Source organism: Choloepus didactylus, assembly GCF_015220235.1.
Source record: "Choloepus didactylus isolate mChoDid1 chromosome 23 unlocalized genomic scaffold, mChoDid1.pri SUPER_23_unloc1, whole genome shotgun sequence".
Classification (NCBI taxonomy): domain Eukaryota; kingdom Metazoa; phylum Chordata; class Mammalia; order Pilosa; family Megalonychidae; genus Choloepus; species Choloepus didactylus.
Window position 1 is genome coordinate 2209283 of NW_023637590.1, and position 25203 is coordinate 2234485.

The window sequence follows — 25203 nt, forward strand, 5'->3', positions numbered from 1 at the left end:
CTCTTGATTTAAGTCTTTATGGATTTTCTAGCGGGCAGTCATTTCTTCCTTTTTCCGTGGAGAGCACCCGCTGGAAGCCGTACTGCGTTTTAAGACCTTGCCTCAGAAATCCCACAATGTTGTGTCCACTGTTTTCTGTAGATCTGGACAGGTCCAGAGAGCCACATTCAAGAAGAGAGAAGATAAGACCCACCTCTTGATACAAATCAGCCGGAGAGCTGGTGGGAAGAAGGTGGGGCGTGGGTTATACTGGTGTAGTCCGCCTCGGCCGAGTCTGAAACCCCTCACAGCCCTGTGAGAGTCAGCTCGGCTCATCAGGCTCCACCACAGCTCCCGTTTCTTTGGCCCATTTCTGTGGACCGGGAACCTGGAGATGTTGGCCTCAACCCTTGGCCTTGTGGGTCTGTGGATTGCTCATATTCTGGGTTTTTGTTTATATGGGACTTGCTTTGTGATTCAGCTGAGCCACAAAAAGCTGTGTGTCGAGTCTGAAGCCGACTGGGCAGAGGGTGGTGAAGGATCTGGGGTCACCATCTGGGATCTGCCCTGGTTTTGCTCTGCTGTCCAGGTGCAGTATTTCTTCTCTGACCTCGTGCTTCAAAACGTGGTGCAGTCCATTTGCACCACACGTCGGACTGAGTGGAGAGCTTTGGTTGAACGTGAGGCGAAAGATGAAGTCAAATCAGCCCAGCAAAAAGAGAAACAGTGGGTCACAGATAATATTGAAAAATGCAAGCCACGTAGAATTTGAGTGGATTGGTGATGGTGCAGTGTGACCAGAGGTGGCTTTGTGTGGCTTGGAGGACTCCCTTTCAGATGTAAAAGGACTAGATGGTTCTTTGCTTCTCTGAGCTGGAAACCATGCCAAATGGGATCACATGCCATTTGCACAAGAATGCTGGGACGCCTTCCTACAGTTGGCACCACGGGAATTGGTTGAAGGGTTCTAAAGAAACAAATGGGGTACAGGTGCGTCGAAAGCCTCAAGTTCAGTCAAGCAAAAGCTAGAACTTCCCGTAATCTCCTTCCAAAGCTTATGGCCATTCATCTGCCAGCTCCTCTGCCAGACCCCCAATTGTCAGGGCGTGTAATGGCCGCAGCAAGCGAGCCACCTTTGGAAGGTGGAGAGTCAGCTGTGAGAGCTGCAGAAGAGGACACAGGATTTCCCTACCAGTCAACCAGGAGCATCCCCGTGGAAGAGTAACGAGGAGATGTGGTCGTTGCTCCTTTTGAAGGTGCAGTGGCTGTGTGCCAGAAGAAGGGGCCATCATGCCATGCAGATAGGGGCAGCTTTTTTAAATTCCACAGTTGGAGCGAGTGGCAGTGCCAGTGGTAGCCAAGGGGCTGGATGGTGGTGCCCTTGACCAGGATGGGGAGAGCTAGGGAAGGACATGTGTTAGTGGGGCGGGAGCCTTCCGAATTCCTGAGTTTGAGTGCTGACGAGGCACCCAAACCCAGACCACTGTCCGGATGGGCTCCAGGTCCTGCATGTACCTCTCAGACTTGTCCCCTCTTTCTCTCCCTGTTTTTATGGCCCGAGTTCAGGACCTTATCCCCTCTTGGCTGGGTTAACTCAGTAGGCCTCCAGGCTGGTCCCCGCCAGGCTGCCTTCTGCCATCCTCTGTCCTGGCTTTGTCAACATGTCCCTGCCTTTCTCGGGCTAGGTCCTCAGGGGCAACTGAATGCTGACTAAGTGCTTTATAATAGCATTTTATATCCCTTAGTGCCTGGCAACATTCCTGGCACATGGCAGCTGCAGGGTATTTGGATGACCAGGTGGGTGAAAGGCCAGCAGGTAACTTGTGTGGGTCACAAGCAAATTGGAAGTTGGAGAAGCATCTTCAGTATGTGCAACTTTTTTTTTTAAGCTTTGTGAGTGAGTTTGCACGGAAGGGGAGTAAAGCAGGAAGAACCTTTGGAAATGCCTGCATTCATGAAAAGGTGCAAGAAGAGCAGGACGTGAAGTCTGAGAACTAACAAGACAGGTGCAAATGGAGAAGCTGCTCTGCAGGAAGACAGGCCCCGGGGCTCCAGCAGGAGGGGACCAGGAAAGGGTCTGGGATGGCCGTTGGTGACCCTGCCTGGGACAGTTGTTGTCACGTGCACTAAGTGAGGTTGCAGTGGCCCGAGCAGGTAACAAAGGGTGGAGAACGTGTAGTGTTCAAGAGCCCTGCCGCCCATTTCCTCATCCCTGACATGTGGCTTGTTGTCGTTGCCTCTCAGGTTGGTGTGAAGATTAAATGACACAAATGAGTTTGTCGAGTTCCCAGCCGAGTGCCTGCCACCTAGAAACGGCAGCAACCACTTACTGTCGTCGTGACTGCCGTGGTCACTCTTGTGGTTGGGATGCTTTGGTATCAGTTGACCAGACTCTAAGAGGATTCTCCTTCCCTCCCTCAGATCTGCGACTTCGGCTTGGCCCGCGTCGCAGACCCGGACCACGATCACACGGGGTTCCTGACGGAGTACGTGGCCACGCGCTGGTACCGGGCTCCGGAGATCATGCTGAATTCCAAGGTAAGGGCGGCTCTCCTGCCGCTGGCGTGGATGCTCGGCCTGCCTGCCACAGCCAGGGCGCTGCCCTGAAGCCTCCTGTTGGTCACTGAGCGTTTGGGCTCTGGTCATCGACAGAGTAGGTGGTCTGTGTCCCACCCCTCGGTCAGCCCCTGGAGGGCCCACCTGTGGCAGCTCTTGTCCCACGGCGACTGCTGCGGGCACGGCCTGGTTTGTGGTGAGGTGACCGAGGTATCTAATTGCGTGTGCGTCCACGGACCAGGGCCAGGCCTGCTGCGTGAGGACCCGACCTAACCTGAGACGGAAGGGTGCTTCTGAGCAAGATGGTAGCGTAAGTTATCACACTTCAAGAGAAGACGAGTGTGGGAAGAATAGGCACTGCTAAATGTATTTTATAAATTCTTCCAAAATTGTATGATAGTCCTGCTTTCAAAGATGTGTGTCCCTCCGCACCTGCCAGTGGCTGTGGAGAGGCCGCCACGCTGAACACAGGCTCCGCTAACACGGCCTGGGCCTGGGCCACGAGAAGGGATCCAGTGGTTGTGAGAGCAAGAGAATTGGAAATGTGACATCTTCGTTGGTGCGAGCCAGGTTGTGAAAATTGAGGTCTGCGCTGGAGAGTGAGAGTGAGCGGAATATGTCATTTGCTTTGGCAAATATTATATGAGTAACATGTCAAAATCAGGGAATGAGGTGGGCCTGCTAACTTCCTTTATCTCATCTCTCAAGAACTTGAGAGTCTCAAACTCAGTTCCACCTCCCATAATACTGTAACACGAAGATACATACAGAGGAGCAGGAGAAGTGGGCTCCGGCCCTCCTCGCCTCCTCCGAGCATATCGGGTTGGGGTGGGCCACCCCATGAGGAAATGGAATTTGTTTGAGGCAGGTTTTTGGTTTTTTTTTAAAATATCCTACATTTGTTAAGTTTAGTTATGAAAGTAAAATTCCATTAAGTGAAATCCCTTATAAAGAAGGATTTGGTGTAACAGATATTTCAAAGAAGAAAATGCTCTGTTGATTCTCTTCTTCTTCTGGATTACAAATAACCCCACCCAGCATGTTCTCTCCCTGCGCCATCCCCAGGACAGCTGTCCCACACCCGGAGCGAGCAGTGTTGGTGCTGCTTGTACGGGAAAGCCATCCCTGTGCCTTTTGTCCTGGTGCCATCCTCATCCTGTAGCCTCCATGTGGACTTGAGCTGCCCCCAGGGGGAGGTGGCCCAGGAGAGGGGCTCTGTGTCCACTGGCTTACCAGCTCACCCCTCGCCTCAGGTCCACCGTGGAGAAAACTGAGTGTCCATCCCTCCATCCCTCTGCCCCTGGCTGCTTTAAAAAAATTTTTTTTAATTTTATTTTGAAATAATTTCAAACTTACAGGAAAGCTGCAAAAATAATACAAAGGCAGCATAGAGAACGCCAATATACCCTCTACCCATATATCCAGATTTACCAACTTCTAACATTTTGATGGGTTTGCTGTATCATTCTGTTTTGTAAGCATTTGAGAGTAGACGACACACATCATGCTCCTTTGGTATGTAACACTGCCTTGTACATTCCCTCAGAACAAAGATGTTTGCTTATGTAACCATAGTAAGTACAGTAGTCAAGTTCAAGAAATCTAATATTGCTAGAAAGCTTACGGTCTGTATTCCGATTCTTTCCAGTGTCCCAGTAATGTCCTTCTGGCCATTTGCTCCTCCGTGTCTAGATCCAGCCTAGGATCTTATATTATATACAACTGTTATTGTCTGTTTGGTCTCCTTTAAATAAAAAATTAGTAATATACAACCTAAAATTTCCCACCTCATCCACTCCCAAGCATATAATTGGATGGTGTTACGTTGACAATATTGTGCTACCTTCTCCATCAACCATTACCAAAACTTCTGTGTCACCTCAAACAGAAGCCCTGCATGCATTACGCACTGACTTCCACTCCCCACCAGCCCACCCCTGCTAACCTGTAATCATCTTTCTGTCTCTTAATTTACGTATTCTAGTTATTTCATATGAGTGAAATCATATAAGTATCTGTCCTTTCGTGTCTGGCTTATTTCATTCAACACAGGGTCTTCAAGGTTCATCCGTGTTGTCGCATGTATCAGAACGTCATTCCATTTTGCACCTGAATAATATTCCATTGCGTGTATACACCACATTTTGCTCATCCGTTCATCTGTTGATGGACACTTGGGTGGCTTCCACCTTCTGGCCATTGAGATGATGCTGCTGTGAACCCCGGTTTGCAAATACCTGTTTGAGTCCCTGCTCTCAATTTGCAGACCTGGAAGTGGGATTGCTGGGCCTTATGGTAGTTCTAGGCTTAACTTTTTGAGGAACCACTAAACTTTTCATAATTCTTTTTCATTTGCTGTACCTCTAGCCTGAAATGTTATTTCTAGCAGTGTATTCATTGGTTTTTTTTTTTATTTTATTTTTATTAATTTAGAAAATGTTCGAGCCCATAGTACTGAGAGCCCAGCAAATACCTAGTCCCCATCCTGGGATCGCCAGCGGTAACATCTGGCCGTATATCCCCGCCCCGTCCGTCCATCTCTGCCTCTCTCCGCTTCCTCTCTCTCTTGCCTCTTCTCCCTTCCTCCTACCTCCCCTTCTTTCTCTCTCCCTCTCTGCTCTCTCTCTCCCCTCCTCTTTCTCTTCTCTCTCTTCCCGCTTGTCAAACCATCTGACACTTCACAAACCAAAATTTTATCCTTAGACTCTTTAGGCATAACTCTTATTTAGAAAGGGGGTCTTTTCCCATTTATTGCCCTGAGCATAGCTGAGCCAATCCAGCACGTTAGTCCATTCCCAAGTTTCCCGATTGTCCCCCAAAAAAGTTCTTCACGGCTGTTTTTTTTTTGCGGTGGTGGTTTTTGCAGTCCGTGGTCTAATCGGGGCTCGCGCCCTGTGCTCGCCTGCTGGAGCCCGTGCGTCCCTCCCCGTCCGGCTCAGTCCTCCCGCCTGCCTCCCGCTCCAGGACGTGAATTCCCTGCGGAGTGCAGTCACTCGTGCCGAGATGGCGCACGTCCTGGACCCTGTGCACCAGAGAGAGCAGCCCCGCTTCTCCGAGGCGTGCGTGTGAGCACCCAGTGTGCCTGCAGCCCCTCACCCAGGGGTGTAGCCCACACTGGTTATGATTTGGGGGGTTCCAAAATGGTATTTCCCGGGTGGTGTCCCTTCCACAGCTCCTCGCTGGCGTTCCCCATGAGGAGGCGCTTTCTCTTTCCCCTTTCTCTTCCTCGCTCTCCCACCTTTAGTTTTAAAGCACAATTGTGGACTCATGGGTCTGTTTTTTGTCTAATGTGCTGTCCACTATCATGGTTATTTTTTAAATACTTCTTGTCTCAGTTTTGGCAAGCCGGCAGCGCTGTGTGTGTGTGTGTGTGTGTGTGTGTGTGTGTGTGTGTGTGCAGCATTTTATTTTGACAGCCCTTTCAGCCTGCGGAGAAGTGGGCACAGCAGTTCTCAGAACTGGCCTCAGAATCCCTTTAATCTCATAATACTCATCAGAGACCCCAAGCAGCATTTGTTTGCATAGGTTATGCCTATTGATATTTACCATATAGAAATTAAAACTGAAACTTGAAAGACATGTATTAATTCATTTTACTGTAACAGTTTCATATCTGATTTAAAAGAAGAGTCTCATCTGGTTCTGTATCATTCGGTTAAATATGTTAGTTTAGTTAAAGTTAATGAAGAAAATCCATCCTCACACAGATACATAATTGGAAAGGGGGGACTGTTGTAGTAGACTTTTTGGCTACTTGTGACTACTCTTTGATTTTCTACCAGGACTCAACAAGTGGTAGTTTCTTTAAAGGTTTGTTATGTGGGATCTGAAAACATGCCAGTGAGCTTTTCGGACTCGTGTTTTATTGAAATCCACTGGTACACCTTGCATTCACCCCCATGTGTGATTTTCTAACATCAAGCACTAGTTATTTGGAAAATATTGGTTCCCTGAGTTATACAGATCTTCCAAATGTTGTCCCATTTCATGGGCGATATCACACTTCTGTAGCCTCCAGAAAAATCCCCTGTACACTTGAGAGAATGAGTGAAAAAGGCAGAAAGCCTGTGGTAGTGCTCTGAAAGTAGTTCTTGGATCCCCTGGGAACCAGTTCCGTAGATTTTCTGAACCACCTTTGGAGGACTGCTGGAGAGAACTCCTTCCAGCTGTGTATCGTTTGCCCCATTTGAGTTCTCGTTCTCTCCCCATGTGTGCTTGTGCACGTACATTACACATGCTCTCATTTGAGAGTTCTGCAGTGTTGCAGACATTGCTGGTTGTCATAGTGGGGGTGGCAGGGGCGCTAACTGGCTTCTCGTGCGTAGGGGCCAGGGGTGCTGAAAGAGCCCATGGTGCCAGGACGGCTGCCACTGCTGAGGGGAATCTGGCCCCACGTGTCAGTGGTTGGAGGTTGGAAAAGCCTGCCTCTGGGCTAGAACATTCTCTAACAGGACCACTGCATAGTCATCAAAAGTAGGAGATTGGACATTGATCCAGTGTCTGATGCACGGTTCACATTCAGATTTGGGGTATTGTCCCAATAATGACCCTTCTGGCTTCTCTCCGGCGTGGTCCAGGATCAAGCACTGAATCGCCGTGTTTCTTTAGCCCCTCCACTCTGGAGGGGTCACTCCGTGGCCCTGGTGCCTCTGGCACTTGCGGGTCAGCCCTTTGGCAGCGCGCCTCTCAGGCTTGTGCCGTGCGTTTGTGGTACGGACACCAGAAAACGACTTTTTGCTCTTCTCTGTGTGCCGTGTCAGGAGACACATCCGGTTTGCGCCCATGTTGGTCCTTTGGTGAGGGCAGTGTCCTTCGGGTCACCACCGTAGGCCACCTCTTCTCCCCCTTGTAATTCATAATGAAGTGTGGTGGGAGCTTTGGGATTAGGTGAGTATCCTCTTCATCAAACAGTCACCCGTTAGCTTTACCACACACTGATGGTTTTATAACGCTCATCTTTCCTTCTGTATTTTAGTTCTCTTCTTGTCTTTATTCTTGGTTGTTTTGTTCAGTGGGTTGTAATCCTTTCTTACCAGGCGTATTTTAATGTTGAAATTGTCCCGGATCTGGCCAGCGGAGCCCCTTTGGTCACGTCCCGTTCGTCTTGGGTGCTCCCCTGGTTTCTGACTCGAGCTGCTCCAAGCCACCTTGGCTTGTCCCTGCACTGCTCCTGGAGTGGCCTTGGTTCCTTTGAGTTACTTATTTTCTGTGTGCTGTAAACGTTCCCCTTTTAAAATAGCCTTGGCCCAAAGCGACTGTTACTCTGGATTACAAGAATTTGGGAAGGAATTATTTAAAAATTCAACCTCCTTTCATCGTAACTGTAATCTGACCGTTGATTCTTAGCTTGTTTCATTTTCCAAAAAAAGTATCCCAGAGTTTCCCTAAACTTTACTACCCTAATGGCTTGAAGTTTTTTCTTTCTAGCTATTCTCCACATTTCTTCTTCCATTTATAGCATCTCCATACTATTAAACTCACATTTCTTGGAGAAACATCTTTTTTTTAACACCGTATATCTATTTTTACACTGTTGTGTGAGATAGATGATTGTTCCCTGCTTCTTTGCAGAATTTCTTTAAACAAAAATTATACCTGAAAAACCAATAGAAAAAGAAGATGAGAATTTTGAAAATAGGAATTGACAAAATACAATGGAGCCAGCACATAGTACCCCTCACCCCCAAGGTCAAGGTTTTTTTTTAACTTGATTCTTTTGAAAATGTTTTCCAAATAGAAGACTAGCAGTGCCCTTTCTTTTTTTCTTGTTTTTTCCCCATTAGTAGTGCCTCTTTTGAGTTTCTTTCCAGTTTTGGGAATGAGTAAATGGGCCACAGCAGTGAGTACCACTCCTTTTTCCTTCTTCCAGCTCCGGTTTATGAGGATTCTAGTTCTTTCCCTCAAACCTTGTGAAAAAGGAATGAAGTATACTTTCAAAAATTCTAATCTAACAATAGGATAATGAACTTTGAAGGAAGAAATAAAATCCAATCATCTTGGTTTTTCAGCACTTTCTAAGAAACCCGGATTATTGTTTTGTCATGATACTGCCTGTGTTTCTGAGTCACAGCGCCGCAGGGGAAGCTGAGACTGAGCCGCGTGCCTGTCGTGTCGGTCGCCTGTGAGCTCAGCCCCTGCAGACATCCTCCTTGACCTTGTCCCTCTCTCCCGCAGGGCTACACCAAGTCCATTGACATCTGGTCGGTGGGCTGCATCCTGGCCGAGATGCTCTCCAACAGGCCCATCTTCCCGGGAAAGCATTATCTCGACCAGCTCAACCACATTCTGGGTAAGGCTCCCGGCTCGTCCGGAACCGCGTTCGCTCGGTGCATTGCCCACGGTGTCCCTCAGAGTCGCGGCTTTAAATCGAGACAAGTGCTCGGAGCTAAACTTTAGATAGACGTGAATCGTAACGTTCTCCGATTGAAAATGTTAAAGATGCTTTTTAAGAAATTTGTTAAGAAAGGTAAGCACTGGGAGGTGGTAAAAAGGCATTACCAGGCTCTTTGTGTCCCCAGCTGATGGTGTGCAGTGGGTTGCTTTTTTTGTTTCACCTGCAGGTATTCTTGGATCCCCATCACAGGAGGACCTGAACTGTATAATAAATTTGAAAGCTAGAAACTATTTGCTCTCTCTTCCCCACAAAAATAAGGTGCCGTGGAACAGGCTGTTCCCGAATGCTGATTCCAAAGGTAAATGTTTTCTTGATGATGATTCTTAGGCTTAGCTTTTTGTTTTATTTGTTACACTGTCGGGTCACTGGCCTTCGCAGTTAGCCTGTCGCTGCTCCGTTAGCTGTTGGGTGATGCCTGGTGTAGTGCTCGCTCCTCACTGCTTCTCTTCCCCTTTTCTTGGGGGGCAGTGGCAGTAGGCATGGGAGTGTCTGGGGTGACTGTCTCACTTTCCACCTTTTGGGTTCTTTGCTGCTTTTTAACTTGGATTAAGTTCACAGTTTTAGGGTTCTGGAAGTCGAGGAGCCTACAAAATAATAATTACACCTTTTTGGTTTTCGTCGTCATTTGGTGACTCTTTTTATTATCAAAGAACAATGTACAGAACAGTAGAATTCTCCCTGTTTAGGCATGCAGGTCTGAGTTTTGACAAACCTGTGCACTCATAGCCACCACGGTCAAGATGGGAAATATTTCCATCAGCCTCAAACCTTCCCTTGTGCTCCTTTGGAGGCAGTTGTGTCTCCATCCCCTGACAATCGCTGATCTGATTTCTGTCCCTATAGTTTTGCCTTTTCCAGAATGTCATACAAGCAGAATTGTGTGCAGTGCAGCCTTTTGTCTCTGGCTTCTTTTGCCAGCATAAAGCATTTTCAGTTCCTCCATGTTGCTGCGTGCATCAGTCCCTTCAGCAGATGGTGCCGGAGCAGTTGGACGTCCATGTGCAAAACAGTGAACTTGACCCATACCTCACACCTTAGGCAGAAACGAACTCAAAATGGAACACAGACCGAAACGTAAAGCCTGAAACGATGGAACTTCAAGAAGTCAGAGGATGGAGTCTTCATGGCCTTATGTTAGGAGAGGATTCCTTACGTACAACCCCAGAAGCACAGTCCAGAAAAGAAAAGATGAGGAAGTGGTCTTATTGTTTGATGTGGTCGTTTGTTTCCCCCCTCCCCAGTTCACTTTGTTTAGTAATTGTATCCACTTTATCTAGTCACTTAGACAGGCAGCCATTTTTTAAAACTTCACATTATTATGAACCTACCACGCCCATGAGACGTCCATCCTCATCCCAGGAACCTGTGAGTATCTTGGATTACTGACCCTTTAGCAAATAGGGAGATTTTCTTGGCTCATCCTGGTGGCCCAGAGGAACCCCAGGGCTCCTTACAAGGGGGCGAGGGGGCCAGGGAGGTGGCAGCTCACCAGCCCCTGGGGCTTGTCCTGCTTTCCTCCTCCTGCATGCACATCTGTATATGTGTGTCTGTTTTTACCTAAAATTTACTTTTTCAAAGCAAGTATATTAGTTACTTTTTTGATAAAATTCTAATAATCATAGGCAGTTTTAACTGAGAAGGTGAAATTCTTTTACACATGTCCCCTGAACGTCATGGTTAATAGCACTGTGTACTGCACATCTTTCTGTGTATATAGATCTGGCTTATGTTTTGTATTTTTAATCTTCTAAAATTTCTGATACAAGGGTAGTATAGTATCATTGTAGGCAGTTTGAAGAATAGAAAGAATAGGTTAAAGAATAAGAAATACTCTTAATTAGCAGAAAACCAAAATAACTTGTAACATTTTGCCATTCTAAAACGTGCTCAGCTTTTGCCTCCTTGGTGTAACTATGTAATGCGTTCTGACAGCGGGATTTTTTCTTAGGCTCTCACATGCATGGTTCACGTGACTAAATAGATTGGCTTGTATACTGGATCTTCCTAAGCTATCACCTCAATCTTATTTCCTCTGTTACCTTTTTAAAGAGGTGTAAATACGTAGCCACGCTGCTTCTGGAAGACTCTGCAGTAGCTGGTTCTATCCCCAGCCTTCCCTTCTCCGTTCATCTCCTCCTCTTTTCTACAATCCATTGTGATTTGACTCAAATCACTTTTGTAGCTTATTTTCCTTAGGTGAACTAAGGTCTTGAACCCTTGAGGTTGCTTCATTCAGATAGTGATTAGCATCACTTGAATCTGGGAAGTTAATTTTGGAGTGTGAGTGTTGGGTGAATGTAAGAAAACAAGTGGGGAGGGACCATGAATGAAATAAGGGACATGGAGGAGTGGGAGCTGGCGGGGCCGGGCGAGCCATGATGCAGCCGTGTGTACTGGGACAGCTCCCGGCTTCCCTCCACAGCCCAGCCCGGACCCTCTGTGTGACCTCGGACAGCCCGCTTGAGCTTTCTGGCCTCAGTTTCCTCATTTGTAAAATGAGGTTGGTAATAGGACCCGCATCTCCAGGTTTTGCTTGAATAGCCGCACCTTTGGCATTTGTGGGTCTCGATTCTGAGATCTCAAGACTCCGGCTCCTTCGTTTCCATATCTGGGAGATCTTGGCATAGCTGTGGTTGTAGAGTGGGGCTCGGCAGCATTCCCTGGAAGGGATGACCCATAAGTGTGTAACGGTCATATTGGCCATTTGGGTTCACATCCGCTGTCTCACTGCCTAATAGGCCTCTCCAAACCTCAGGGCTTTAAAACCACAGCCCCGGGCCGGTGGGGCTGCTGGGCCGTCTGCAGTCGGTCCCCTGCGCAGTTGCAGTGAACAGGGCTGGGCCGTGGCCCGTCGAGGCAGAAGCCCCAAGTCCCCTTGAGGTGGGTCACACAACAGTGACACCTCAGTCACATTCTTACGGTTAATGCAGATCACGGGGTCCACCCAGATTCGCGGGGTGGAGAAAGAAACCCGCCCGCTTCGGTGGAGGAGCTGCAAAGAATTTGTGGTCGCATGTCCTCTGCCACCAGGTTGCTCCTCATTTTTAACTTCAACAGACATACATACGTTCCTTCCTTTAATAAATACACGTGAGCGTCTGTTCTGTGCTGTCAAGGACTCTAAGGCCCCAGACGCACAACAGCAATTGGACTGATTGCAAACCCACCCACAGGGAGCTGATGGCCTCCGTGTGTGTGAGAGCGACAGAAATGAATAGGAGACCGGGAGTCCAAGAGTTAGAGCTTTGAAGCCAAAGCACTGGGGCTTTTAGGTCAGGTTAATGACAATTCACAGAAAAGTTGACGTGAATGTCTCTTAAATATAGGAAAAGGTATTCATTTTTACTCATAATACAAGGTGTGTAGACTGAAAGGTTAATAATCCCTTTTTTATTCACTCTTCGGAGCAGCGAGCATGACAGAGTTTGACAGGCCGCCGTGTCTGAGCGAGGGCTGTGGGGAAGCAGGCGTTCTCGGGGGCGGCTGGCCTGCATGGCACTGGCTGAGTCTTGGGCGGTTTGGCAGTTCTGTCGCGTGGTGTTTGTTCTTCAGTTCTGGGTGTTGGACTTTTGGGTCTGCCAGCCAAATGGGGGAAGTGGCATTTTAATTTGGTCTTCTTTCATTGAGAGATAGGTTGAATATTTTCTTACATGTGTGTTGGAAGTTGCCAGCTACTGAGTCCCTTGCACCAGTAGTGTTGTAGATTTTTCTTCAAAGGAGTCTAGTTGAGGAATCTCTCCAGAGTGACTCCAGTGAGGGGGAAGAAATTATTATTCAGCAGGTGGTGCTGGAATAGTTGGATAGCTGTTTGGAAGAAAATCATTTTAGATTATTACTCATGTCAAAATGAATTCCACAAGAATGGAGGATTAAATGCTTTTTTAAAAACTGTACCATTAAAAACTAAATATTTAGTGTATTTTGGAATTTTCTGATCTCTGCATGGAGAAAGATCTGTCATCCTAAGCTTTAAAAACATACAAACCAAGAAAGCAGAGATGACAGTAGATTGAAGCACATAAAGGTGTAAAATTTTAAAAAGATGAGAGCAGTCAGCTGTCAGTAACAAGTATGAAATGTACTAAATTGAGGAATACTTAAAGGATCCAGGTTGGGGTAACATTGCAGGCAGCAGAGTTCTAGAATCTGCTTTCTGAGTTCCAGCTTGGGCTTTGACTCTGGACGGCTTATTGAACTTCTCCATTCCACAACTTCTTAACTCAGAATCGGAGCATATGGTAGTTCCTACCAGCTCCTCCGTCGGAGGAGAAGTAGGAAGGTTAAGTGAAGGATTAGTTGTCGATGTTGTGCTCCCACTGACCTTCCCAGTGTCTGACGAGCAGGGAGGACTCCCCGGCTTCGGAGAAGGATGAGCACAGGGTTCAGAGAGAAGCCCCGGGCGCGGGGAGCCATGGGACGGGCAGGCTGGGAGACAGAGGGTGAGAGTTCGGTTTGGGCCATGTTAAATTTTAAGACATCTGCTGGACCTTAGACACTACCAAAATGCCGGTTGCTGATCAAATGGTTGAGTAACTTATGATTCACCCACTTAAATGAGTGAAAAACCTTCCCACGTTGGCAGCAGTTCCCACAGTGAGTGGGGGGCTGCGGGCGGTGGGGCCGAGGGAGCAGGGGTGGGTGGCTCACACGGACTGGAGGGGCAGGTTTGGTGGGTCCTTTCTCATTCCACACGACAGGCCGCCTGGCTCAGGCCCGAAGGACTTTCAGCGCTCACACAGAGAAGTCCAGAAGTGCAGGTGCTGGACTTCTCCGTCACCCGGCGTTGCCGTCCTCTGTTGTCTTGTATCGTCGGGCAGCCTCTTTTCTTGAGGTGGCCACGCAGCCACCAGCAGCTCCAGGCTCACACCCATCTGTTTGTTAATCGTGTCAACCCAGGTCCCGGGGTGCACACTCGCTGCCTCTTTCTGGCCAGCCAGGGGAGCACGGGCATGTGGGCACGCTCAGCACAGGCAGGGCACGTGGGCAGGCGCCCCAGCGGGCAGAACCAGGAGACGTGAGGTCTTCTTTCTCTGGTTTTGTTTCTTTTTAAATAAAAATAATTCTGTTCCTGTATGTCACAAGCTCATCTCCATTCAGCAGTTCACGTCCAGCTTGACACAGAGCCGTCCATGCCCTGTAATTGCCCGGACAGGGACATGAAGTCATCATAAATGGGGCTGCGGGGCATCCAGTGTGCTGATACCCAGAGGGCGTTGTGCTTGGGTGAGAGTTCTGGGCTAAAGATAGATACGGGAGTTATTTAGCACCTGGCATTGGAAATCATGCAAGATTTGAAAAGGTGGGAGAATGAGCTGGTAAGAACCTGGAGAACCTTCCATGGGCTCTAGAAGAGGAAGAGGGCCCCTCGAAGAATGGAGAGTGGGCAGAAAAGAAGTAGCACTGTGATTTCCCAGAGCGGGAGAGGCACTCTAGGGGGAGGGCATGCTCGTTAGTGTCCGTGCAGCAGAACAGTCTAGTAGGGTTCAGGCGGAGAAATGGGGGCAGGTTTTCCGAGTCAGGGGTCCTGAGACCTGAGTGTGAGTGGAGCGCTGGAAATGGAGAGTGGAGGCACAGTCAGTGGCACACACGACAGGGAGGGTAGCTCTGAATAGCAAGAGGTCTCCGCTATCTTGGAAAAGGTGGGTACACGTGTGTGGAGCCGGTGGACGGAGGGCCTGGTGGTCTCGGAGAGGAGTGAGGGTGAGTGGCGGGATGGGCCTGGCGCATGTGATGAGAGTGGGAAGGACCTTGGAGTAGAGGAGGGGCCCAACCAGGGGTCTCCTGGAGCTCCCAAGGCAGTGAGGCACCCAGTCTTGAGAGTCCCCCACACCCCTTCAGTGTGACCGTGAGGTTAACACTGTTTTCACAGTCATGATAGGGTGTTACTTACATCATTGTCTGTGTTGACATCTGCACTCCTGGTGCAGACTCAGTGCTGAGCAGCCTGGCCCCTGACACAAATCAAGGCCGTGGCCCCAAAGGGCACGCGTGGCGGTCGGATCCCTCCAACTGCAGATGCCAGCCTCCCTTTCGAGTGTCCCGGATGAAGCGGCAGAGACTAGTAATCTTACTCAGTCATCCCCAAGTGCCTGCTGAGTACACTGGGTTCCCGGAGGGAAGGCAGTTGTGCAGTCGTCTGCCTTCTGAGCTGCATTGGCTTTTTTTTTTTTAAATACTCCCAATTTTTTAAGAGTGTAAAGGAGTCTTGAGATTAAAAAAAAGTGAGGTCCCCTCTTTCAGTGGCAGTTAGGTCTTTTCCTCGGGTCCTGCTCAGCCACCGAGTCCAGAAGGGACAGTCGCTGCGTTGGTCCAGCACCGGGATTTTGCTGGGCAGGTGCAGACCCGAGAGCCCACCAGATCATCTGCTTCCATGCCCGGGCTGGAACAGGAAGGAAAAGACACTTCAGGACCAGATGAAAGCAGGGGCCCGGGTTGCTACAGTCTTTCTGAAGTTAAGAAGGTGTGGGATTCTGGGAGGGCAGCAGGAGGAACCAGGGCTGGTGGTCGGATGTGACCCAGGCCCTCAGGGGAGACAAAACCTGCAGCCAAGGAAGCGGGCCCTGTTTCAGGGCTGGTGGCGGGCGGCCTGGCGGTGCCGGCTGCTGGCTGGGTGGGCTGCAGAGGGGAGGGCTGGGCACTCCTGCCGGCTGCTTCCCGTCCCTCCTTGTCCCCTGCTGTAGCTGGGGATCATGCAGAAATAGCACTTGCAGTAAAAGGAGGCTGCAGACACGTTTATTTTTCAAATAGAAATTCCCAAGCTGCAAAACAGCCAACTGGTGTGATGTGCTTCTGTAGTCACTTTACTACCAACAGGATTTGGAGGGGAGTTTAGAGGTCATGCACGCGGCCGGGCCCGCCTGGGCTCTCCTGACCCAGGTGGTGTCTAGTGGGACAAAAGGCTAAGTGACCTTCAACCTGCCCCCAGGAGAGGCCTTAGGGAAATGTCGGGGGGCTCTTTTGGGTTGAGCTGGTTGGGGGCAGGGGCTGTGGTGGGTTTTATTACCAGTATTACAGATAACTGGATCTAAAGCTCATGGAGGGGCAAGTCCCGGGTTCACCCGCTACCAGGTATTCCATGGAACTGGGCTTTGACCGAGGTCCTGAGCTGTGGGACCGCCGTGGCCACCCCACCCCAGCACTGGCACGGCTGCGGCACTCACCACCTCTTCTGCTGGGCACATTGGGTCCCCAGGAACCTTCTGTGCCCTGAAAAGGCCTTTGTAAATAAAAGTGTCACCGTTCCATAATTCCTTAACGTACACTTGTGAATGTGTACCAAAAAGGTAGATGGAAGCAAAAACAAATTTGAAAAAAATTTTTTTTTACAGTTCACTTAAGGTGCGAGAAAGGTCTTGGTGACTTTCTCGGTATGAGAGAAATGTGTGGTTTGCCTTATTGATTATCTCCTGTTGTCCTGGAGGTGTGGGGTGGCCCTGTGGTGGCAGCAGCGGGGGAAGTGACCGGTCGGGGTCGGCCCCTCTGTGCCGGGCCGCGGTTCTTCGGCCTCCACTGGAGATCCCGGTTGACTTTCCGGCACCTGAACAGAAACTTCAAAGGTAAAACGAGTGCTTTAGCGATGACATGACTGAAACTTATTTCATAAGAAGTTCTTCAACTGATCACGAATTTTACATTTTGATTATTTAATGATGCTTTAAAAAGAAAACATTCTCAGGAGCGGAGGAGCTGATAATGTGTGCAGAATTTTTAACTAGGTTGGATTTAAATATTGGGAAACAGAGGCGGTGGTAGCACAATATGGTGAGTGTAAATTACTGCACTGAATTATGTGGGTGACATGGTTGATAGGGGAGCGTTAGAGTCAGGTATCCCACTAGAAGGAAAGCTAGAGGATTAAAGGGAGGACTGTGTACCACGCTGAGCCCTGCGGTGGACAGTAACTGATAAACAGCACAAATATAAAATTGTTCATCCATGAATGAGAACAAACTTATATTATTGTTAAAAGGAGTTAATAATAGGATCACATATGGGGGCAAATATACCTCCTGCAAACTACGGTCTCCAGTTAACAGTAACATTTAAATATTCTTTCATCAACAGTGACAAATGTACCTATAGGCTAGGGGTCAATAATGGGGGGTGGATAAGGGGTATGGGATGTGTTGAGGGGTTTTGGAATTTGTTTTTGTTGTTGTCTTTTTGTTTTTTGTGTTTCGTGCGTGTGTGTGTGTGTGTGTGTGTAGGGAAACTGGTCTAAAATTAATTGTGGCAAGGAATATACAACCTTGTGATGATTCCGTGAACCACTGATCGTACACTTTGGATGGATTTCATAGTATGGGAATATATCTCAGTAAAACTGCTTGTAAAAGAAACACCTCATTCTGTTAGGGCCTAATAGGTTGTGCTAATTTTCAGGTGAATGAGGTTGATGGTTCCATGTTCAGATAACCTAGTAAGAAATTATCATTGTAAGAAAACGAGCTTTTTTAAACAGATGCCAGTTGTTTTTTGTTCTTGTTTTATTTTGCTCTGTTTTAGTGTCACTACAGTCTTGAAATATGTGTGTTCCTTATATTGGCAGGTAATTCTGCAGACTTGTTAGGTTTCAGATGTGTTTCTTGAGCCCTTGGATTTCTCAGGGGTGCCTTGGGCTGTGAGCAAGGAGATATAAAATATTTTTAAAAGACTCTCCCTTTGCTGTCTCTTGGCCAGAATAATAATGTATTTTCTAGCATGTATGCATTCTCTTTGACACCTATTCCAGATGCTAAACATAAGAGTCATTTTGTCACATTTCCCTTAACTCTTGTCCCAACCGCTGCTCGCCGTGCCCTGTGGCCGTTCTTGGGGCTGGAGGTGATCCTGGACACCTCTCGGAGGCCAGCAGGTGACCTCTTCGGTAGCCACCCCTGTCAGTCCACGCAGATCCCACGCTCACTCCCAACTGCTGCCCTCTCCACGTAACGGAAGCACCGTGCTGCCACACGTGGGCCAGCTCGGGAGAGGATTTTAGCCCTGGAGAAAGGCTCCAGGCTGCAGAGTAGGCCGGGCATGCTGCGTTCCCGGCGGCTCGGCCAGGGCCTGGAGGGCAGAGGCTGACCCAGCAGGGGGCCAGTGGTGCTTCCTTCTGGCCTCGGCATCCCGGCCTTTTCCGTGTGTGGAGAGACAGATTGACCATAGCAATCTATGTGTGGATCTGAGAGACGCACTTGCCTAAAACTTTGCTTTTGATGCCTGCAAAGCAGAGTATTGATTTGGGAAAAGCCCGGGTTTTGGAGGCAGATCTGGGTTTGAATCCTGGTGCTTGCACGTTCGGGCTCCATGGCCTGTGGCTGAGTCTCGGGGTCTGACTGTCAGGTGGTCAGTACCTGCCTCGACCCAGGGCCTCGGGGGGCGGGAGGGACAAAGGCACCCTGGGTGCTGCTGCTTCCCCACGATGAGGCTCGGCTGACGTGTCTGGAGACGGAAAGTATCTTGGTGACCGTTCCTTCTGCCCCTCACTGTCGTGAACCATTTTCTCTCTGTAGCTCTGGACCTGCTGGATAAAATGTTGACGTTCAACCCGCACAAGAGGATTGAGGTAGAGCAGGCTCTGGCCCACCCGTACCTGGAGCAGTATTACGACCCAAGTGACGAGGTGAGAGCCCGGGCTTCCGGCTGCTTCTCAGGGGGGCCCTGTGCCGTGCGCTGATTGCCCCACGAGGTACACGGCACTGGGCGAGGCTCCCCGACAAGCCCAGCTTCCGCCCCTGCTCTCTGTCCTGGAAACATTCCTCCAGGCCTCCTGCAGCCGGGGTGGGAGCAGGGGAGGGGATGGGTAAAGGGGAGCAGTTTCCCCGTGAGGGGCGCAGGGTGGCAGTGTCCAGGGAGGCCATTGTCATGGCGGGAGGGAGATCTGGCTTGAGAATGGAGAGGAGGGGGCTGCCTGCTGGGGAGGGGCGGCCAGCAGGGAGGCCCAGGTGCCGCCCCAGGGTCCAGCCATGGATGGGGGACCCAGGAGGCTGAGGCAGCTGAGACATGGTGAGCCCAGGTGTGGGGAGAGTCGCCAGAGCGCTCAGGGCTCCGGGTGGAGAGACTGCTCTTCAGTGTCCTCTCGAGGGCAGGCCTCATTCGTCAGGGCTTTGGCTCCTCTGGGGGTTCAGTTTTCAACTCTGTTCTCCAGAAAAATGCAAGATGAACCAGACTTTTGGATCATTCTGGTTGCCTCATGCGTAGACAGTAAGCCTTCCCAGTCCTGTTGTTGAAAGAGGGAGAATGGAGTAGGACAGGAGAAACGGACCCCAAAAGCCGATGAATGAAGGAGGAAGGAGACAGAAGTGAAAAAGAGGAAGTGTTTGCTAGCCGGCCGCTGCGTCACCCCTGACTCCCCTCCTCCTGGAAGCGGTTGAGGCGGCCGGCAGAGATGCCCCCCGTGTGGTGGGCAGCCTGTGCTCGGGCCCTGCCCTGCGAGCCGGGGCTTCCCCACATCCCCCCGTCCCGATCAGGGTGGGCAGTGGTCAATCAGGAGAGCCGGCGCGGGAGCCTCGGATAGCCCTGCGGGGAGCCGTCCAGCAGGGGAGGCAGTGGCTCGTCCTGTGTGTCCACACGTCCTCTTCCCCTCCTGGTGGCCGACGCTCAGGGCAGCGTTTGGGGCCAGCCTTCCTCTAGAGAAGCGGGGTGAGAGGGCGTGGGGAGAGATCAGAGGGCCCAGGGTGGGGCGGTGATATCACAAGATGAAAATGCTCCATGGTTGATTGATTTTATTGTGGTCACAGTTGTGTCCAGTTGTCTTTGATATAAATAGACAAATACATACTTAAATAACAGGTTATTCATAGACTAAGGGTTCGTGGTAAAAAAAACAATAGGAACTTGCAGAAAAATACAAGAAAGGTAACTTTTTAATCCTGTTACGTGGTCATTATTGGTAAAATTTTGGTCTGTTTCCTTCCCAGTCCTTCATCACTTTATCTAGTTTTTTTAAATAAAGTAGGCTTCATTGTGCTTAACACAAACATGAGCATTTTCCCATCTTCTCTGCAGCCTCATTTTTGGTGTGTCCGTAGAAAGTTACCGTCATTTATTTAAGCAAATGCATATATTTTTGTATCATGGGTTTTGAGTGTATGGACATACACCCCCCTCCAATTTCAGGCAGATTTCTGTTGTTTTAACTTTCAGTGCCTTCGCATTTATATTTGAAAATTATTCGAGGATCTGTGATGTGTTCAGAAAAACTCGTGGAAGAGCCGAGTGGCCTCCGTGCTTTTCCTGATACTTGGGAGAAGTGTCGCCTCGGTGGGCCCAGGGCAGGGGCGCTGGGCGCAGTTTTTGCTTTCGATTGGACGCTAACCCTGTCGCATAAGTTGCAGAACTTTAAGCCTTGGTGGTGCTATGGATCAGTACATCATTGCTTAACTGGAACACCTTTTGCCTGTTAAATGTGCTGTTTTTTTCCTTAAAGCCTATTGCCGAAGCACCGTTCAAGTTTGACATGGAATTGGATGACTTGCCCAAGGAAAAACTCAAAGAACTCATCTTCGAAGAGACCGCCAGGTTCCAGCCAGGATACAGATCTTAAATCTGTCAGGTACCCAGAACTGTGACCATACGGTAAACCCTAACGCGGGAGAGGGAGGATAAGTTTAAATGAGATTTAAAAGAAAAAAAAATCATTTTAACACAGCTTTTGTAGTACTGATTGCTGCATGGTTTAAAGCTGGAGAAACTGATTCGACTTTGTTCTTCACCGTTGTTCAGAAGATAATCTCTCGTTCTTGGCAGTTTATAGTTACCTATAAATTACCACATGAAGCGGACGTGAAATGAAGTGGCATTTCACAGAATAATAGCTGCAGTGGGACTTGGGTGTTCACGCAGAGGTTAAAGCAGATTTTTGTGAAAATAAACTTGTGGAAACAAGTTTGAGGTTTTCCTTACTGAAATACTTGTTTTTTCACTTCATGCATTTTAAGTGTTCAGAAATTCTAATGTATAACTTTGGGGTGCAGAGGCCTTTTTCCTAAGATTCGAGAACTTAGAATTGTATCTGATACCTGCCCGAGTTCAGTGCACCCCTGGCAGCCCGTCCGGACAGAGCCACAGAGAGAAAGGAGGACAGTGGTCGTGTGGGAAGAATCACCCAAGAAGAGAGCAGGGAAACAGGCAGAGAAGGAACGGGGAGGCACATCGCAGGAGTAGGAAGGGAAGATGCGTGGGGGCCATTACCAAGACGCAGGGTTTGTAGCGTGGCTTCCTGTTTTAGAAGAGCGCGTGGTACCGGCTGTGTGAAGAGGGTGTTTCTGGGTTTGATGCGTTCTCCGCGGGGGAAACCCCATGGGCACTGGCCTCGGGTGGCGTTCTAATCTGAGTCTTTAAACATTGCCTTCTCACGAGAGGTCTGTCATTTTGTCTCTTTCTTTTCCAAATTTAGAATTAAAAATCATTTAGAAAGCAATATGTATTCTTGTAGGAATATCTCTCCTCCCCTCCTCCCTTCTTTTTGGGAACTAGAAGTCCCTCAAGGATAGCGAATGTGATGGTTTCGATGTTATGGATCGGTCCACTTCGGTTCTCGTCCTTTTCTTCTGGCCTGTCCCGGGGCATCTTTACAGCACCTGAGCCTCTCTCGGGAAGGGTTAGCCTCAGACTCCCTCCCTCCCGTGGCAAGCACAGCCACGGTGTCCCGGAGCCCTCTGCACCTGCCACCTCTGATGAGAGAGAGAAAGGGGACGCCGAGTCAGGGGTCTTTCCCCAGGTATGCGGTTGGTGCTGTGCACAGTGGCCCAGGCCCTGCCTGGTGTAGACCGCGAGCGCGGGCAGGCCGAGCAAGGAGCGGGGAGGCTGAGCTGGCCCCGGGGGGCTTTCCCTGGGCCTGCGTGGAAGCTGTGGGAGCCTCGGTCCTGAGATGTGGTGGGAGATGTGATGAGATTGGTAGATGGTGTTTTTTTCTTTTTTTAAGTGTTCAAAACAAGGAAACACAAATCTCAGTTTCAGAGAACAGGTGGCAGGAGGAGAGAGACTGGGGTTTGAGACTGGGGTTGTAGAAATGCACAATGAGGTAAAGAATGATGGCCGAGGGCTGGAGCAGTCAATGGAGGGGGGCTGTGGACAGAGCCCGCAGAGAGGAGCTGGAGGCTGTGTCCCCCAGAGGGCCCATGCGGTGGGCCTGGTGTGCCGGGGTGGCTCGGGCGGGGTCACGGGACCGGCGGGTTACTCTGCAGTGCAGTTCCTGTGGCCGTGTCATACGGGGTCGCTGTTAGCTGGCTCTCCGTGCCGTGCTCCCTTTTGTGGTCATCTCTTGGTGTCCGGAGGTGGCGGCTCAGGCTGGTCCTTGGGTGGCTGTCTCGGTCAGCCCCCAGGCCCGAAAGCAGGAAAGCAGGAGCTGCTCTAGGTGTTTCCCGCCGAGGGCATGGGAATTGGTCAGCAGGTGTTAAAAGGGCTGGAGAGCAGAAAGGGTCAGGTGGGTTACTGCAGATTGCCGGCTGCAGGAAGGAAGCTGCTGCCCCCAGTCTCCAGCTGAAGGCCCGAAAGGAAGAGGGTGTCAGCGGGGTCCTCGGTCACGGCACAGGTGTGGGGTCTGCAGCATTGCCGTAGCTGTGGCTGGTCGAGCCGTTACCACCGCTGAGGAGGGGTCCAGGGGTCTGTTCGGCCTCTGATACACTGGGGGCCAGGGTGCCGGAGCCACCTCACATTGTCACTGCCACTGTCAGATGCCCCGAAGGCCCCAGCAGCCCAGCTCCTCTTGGAGACCACATGTCCCTCTAGAAGCAGGAACAGGAAAGAGCAGGGCTCTCCCGTCAGTGCCTGCCACTGAGAGGCCCCTCCCGGGAGCCAGCACCAAGCACGGCCAGCAGGGCGCTCGGCAGGCTTCCGGGTGCCTCTCGGCAGGAGGGAAAGCAGAGGGGGGTAAAGGTGAGGCTGGAGGGTCATGACGAGCAGAGCCTCCAGGGCAAGGGGTTCCCGGGCCAGGCGGAGGGACGGTGGGAGGGAGTCTCACGTTAGAGCAGCGGGGTGGAAGGGGGAAATGCGGACGGGAAGATCAGTAAACCTAAACCCCTCGTCTTCCTGGCAGAAGGGGCTTTTGACTTGAGTCAGGCTGTGGGGGAGAAATGGTGCTGTCAGGAGACGGGGAAGGCAGAGCCTGGAGACCCCCAGCAGCAGGGAGGGGTGCGGCTGCCCCCCGAGGCTGTGCTTATCCCAGGGCTGCCAGGAGACACCCCGAAAAGACAAACCCGAACCAGAGTGAGGCATTGAGGAAGTGTGTGAGTGAGAGGGGAGCCTGGGTGAGCAGGGGCCGGGGAGCACAGCGTAGGGACGGGCGGGACGGTGGTCTCGTAGGGAGTGTTCATGAAATAGCGTGACTTGCACACTCACCGACGGAAAGCCTGTCCCCGGGATCCGGCCGCTTCCACACCTGGACCCGAGTCCTGGACCTGAGCTGCCGTGCCGGTCCGTCTGGAGCTTCCTCTCCCCAGAGCCCAGGCTCCCTTCTCGGGGGCGCCAGGGCCCCCTCAGCCAGTCTGTGCACCAGGTGCGGTTGCCCGGCCCGGCTCTGTGAGTGAAGTTTGGTGGGCCTGGCCTCGGGCGGAGTTGGGTAGTTGCAGCCGAGAACCCGTGTGTCCTGCGAGTCCCGCAGTAGTCACTCCCTGGCCCTCCACCGACGCCTGCCGGCCCTGGCCCGACGTCCTCCCTTCTGTTGCTTTCCTTCCTTCACAGCCCTTGGGGAGGCCAGTGTCCCAAGGCCCGTGGGTGACCCCGGTTTCCCCCATCTCTTCCCAGTCCCGGGTCACATGTACCTCACTCCTGCTCGGTGCTGGGCCCCGTGGGGGAGGAGAACCGGCAGGGCCCAGACGTGGCCTCAGGACCATGCAGCCTGGTGGGGGGACAGACACACGGCACCGGGCACGCCCTCGGTGAGAGGGAGGGTCTGGGGTTGGGTGGTTGTCAGATTTTCATCACGCATTTCGTCAGCGTCGAGCCCTTCCTGGTGCCAGGTGTGAGGGAAACGAGACGCACGACCCGGCCTTGGCTCTCCCGCAGTTTGCCAGCAGGAAATGGATACCACAGGGTGTGGTGCAGGGGCGGGGGGCTGCAGCATGCTCGGGACAGCTCAGAAGCGGGGCTTGAGCTGCCTCTGGGGGTCCGGGGGTAAGTGCTGACAGGCACGGGGGGACGTGAACATGGGCAGCCTGGGGGTGAGGACCCGGACTCCCCTTGGTAGCTGGGGGTTCCCAGGGGTCACGTGAGGTGACTCTGGCGAGCAGGGGACCCTAGAGAGCACGCAGGGCAGGGGGCCAAGGGAGACATCGGGGGGGCCTTCGGGGCCTCGTGCGGTTGCCAGCTTCTGCAGCTGGTGTCTCAGACAGGTCAGAGCCTCTCCCTGGGCCCCCCAGTCGGAGACCCCGGATGGTGTGGTGGTCCCGTGGAGGGCCGCTGGGGAACCACGCTCTTCCAGTTAACTGCTTCTGGGGGTGCCTGAGGCACACGGACGCTGAGGGGGCCCCTCTGGACCAAGTTTCTCAAGGCAATTTTCACCTATTCTGAAAAGTTGAGGGGACTTGACAGTGGGCACCCTCATCCCACTCCTAGATTCTACACTTAGCATCTCCCGAGCTCACTTTTCCATGTCAGTCTATTAATTCCTCTTTCCACCTATCAACCCCTCGTACGTTTTCTATGCGTTTCAGAGTAATCTGGGATTATAATTTGGTCAACTAGAGTGTAAAAGTGAATCCAGAGGTAGGTGGAGCTGGAGGCATTTATTAAACCAGAGGCCAGGTTCTCTCGTGAACATTTCATTCTGAGTAGCACAGCAGCACTGTCAGAAGACGGTGGAGTCCCCAGCTTTATGACTGAGGAAACTGAAGATCAGAGTGTGTAAGGAATTTGCTCACAAACGTGCATCATCAGTGGCGAAGCCAGGTGGGGAATCCATGTCTTCTAGATCCCAAGTTCCGTTACCTTCTGCTCTTTCTGCACCGCCTCTGACTGGCCTGCCCCTGGGAGAGGGGCCGGGACCCAGTGCCGAGCATCGTGGCTTGGACACCGGGAGGGGAGCCTGGGGCTGCATTCGGAAAGCGCCGGGAACACACAGCACCAGGCCCGCAGCCACAAGTCCCCGCTGGCAGGGGTGACAAGGCTGCAAGTGGTGAGGGCCGATGGGGCTGGAAAGAAGGGGCAGTGTGCTTCCCACACGTGCCCCTCCGCCCTCCTGCTGGGCCTCTCGCGGCCCCCTGCAGACATCCGGGGAGCCAGGTGGGCCCCGTGCAGGGGCAGCACCCCAGTCAGGGCACTGGTTCTCAGGGCTGCCCAGACAGGCCGGCAGG

The 25203-nt window shown here is 51.1% G+C and overlaps 1 protein-coding gene across 2 annotated transcripts in view; it reads left to right on the forward strand.

Moving 5' to 3' along the window:
• The window catches only part of MAPK1 (mitogen-activated protein kinase 1), a 94379-nt gene that overhangs the window by 64056 nt on the left and 5120 nt on the right, over positions 1-25203 (forward strand). For both annotated transcript variants that reach the window (XM_037823677.1, XM_037823678.1), the window contains exons 4-8: positions 2401-2517; positions 8710-8824; positions 9096-9227; positions 18424-18533; positions 20340-20465. In XM_037823677.1, the coding sequence (XP_037679605.1) occupies positions 2401-2517; positions 8710-8824; positions 9096-9227; positions 18424-18533; positions 20340-20456 (591 nt within the window). In that variant the 3' untranslated portion in view covers positions 20457-20465. The remainder of the gene's footprint in view (positions 1-2400; positions 2518-8709; positions 8825-9095; positions 9228-18423; positions 18534-20339; positions 20466-25203) is intronic.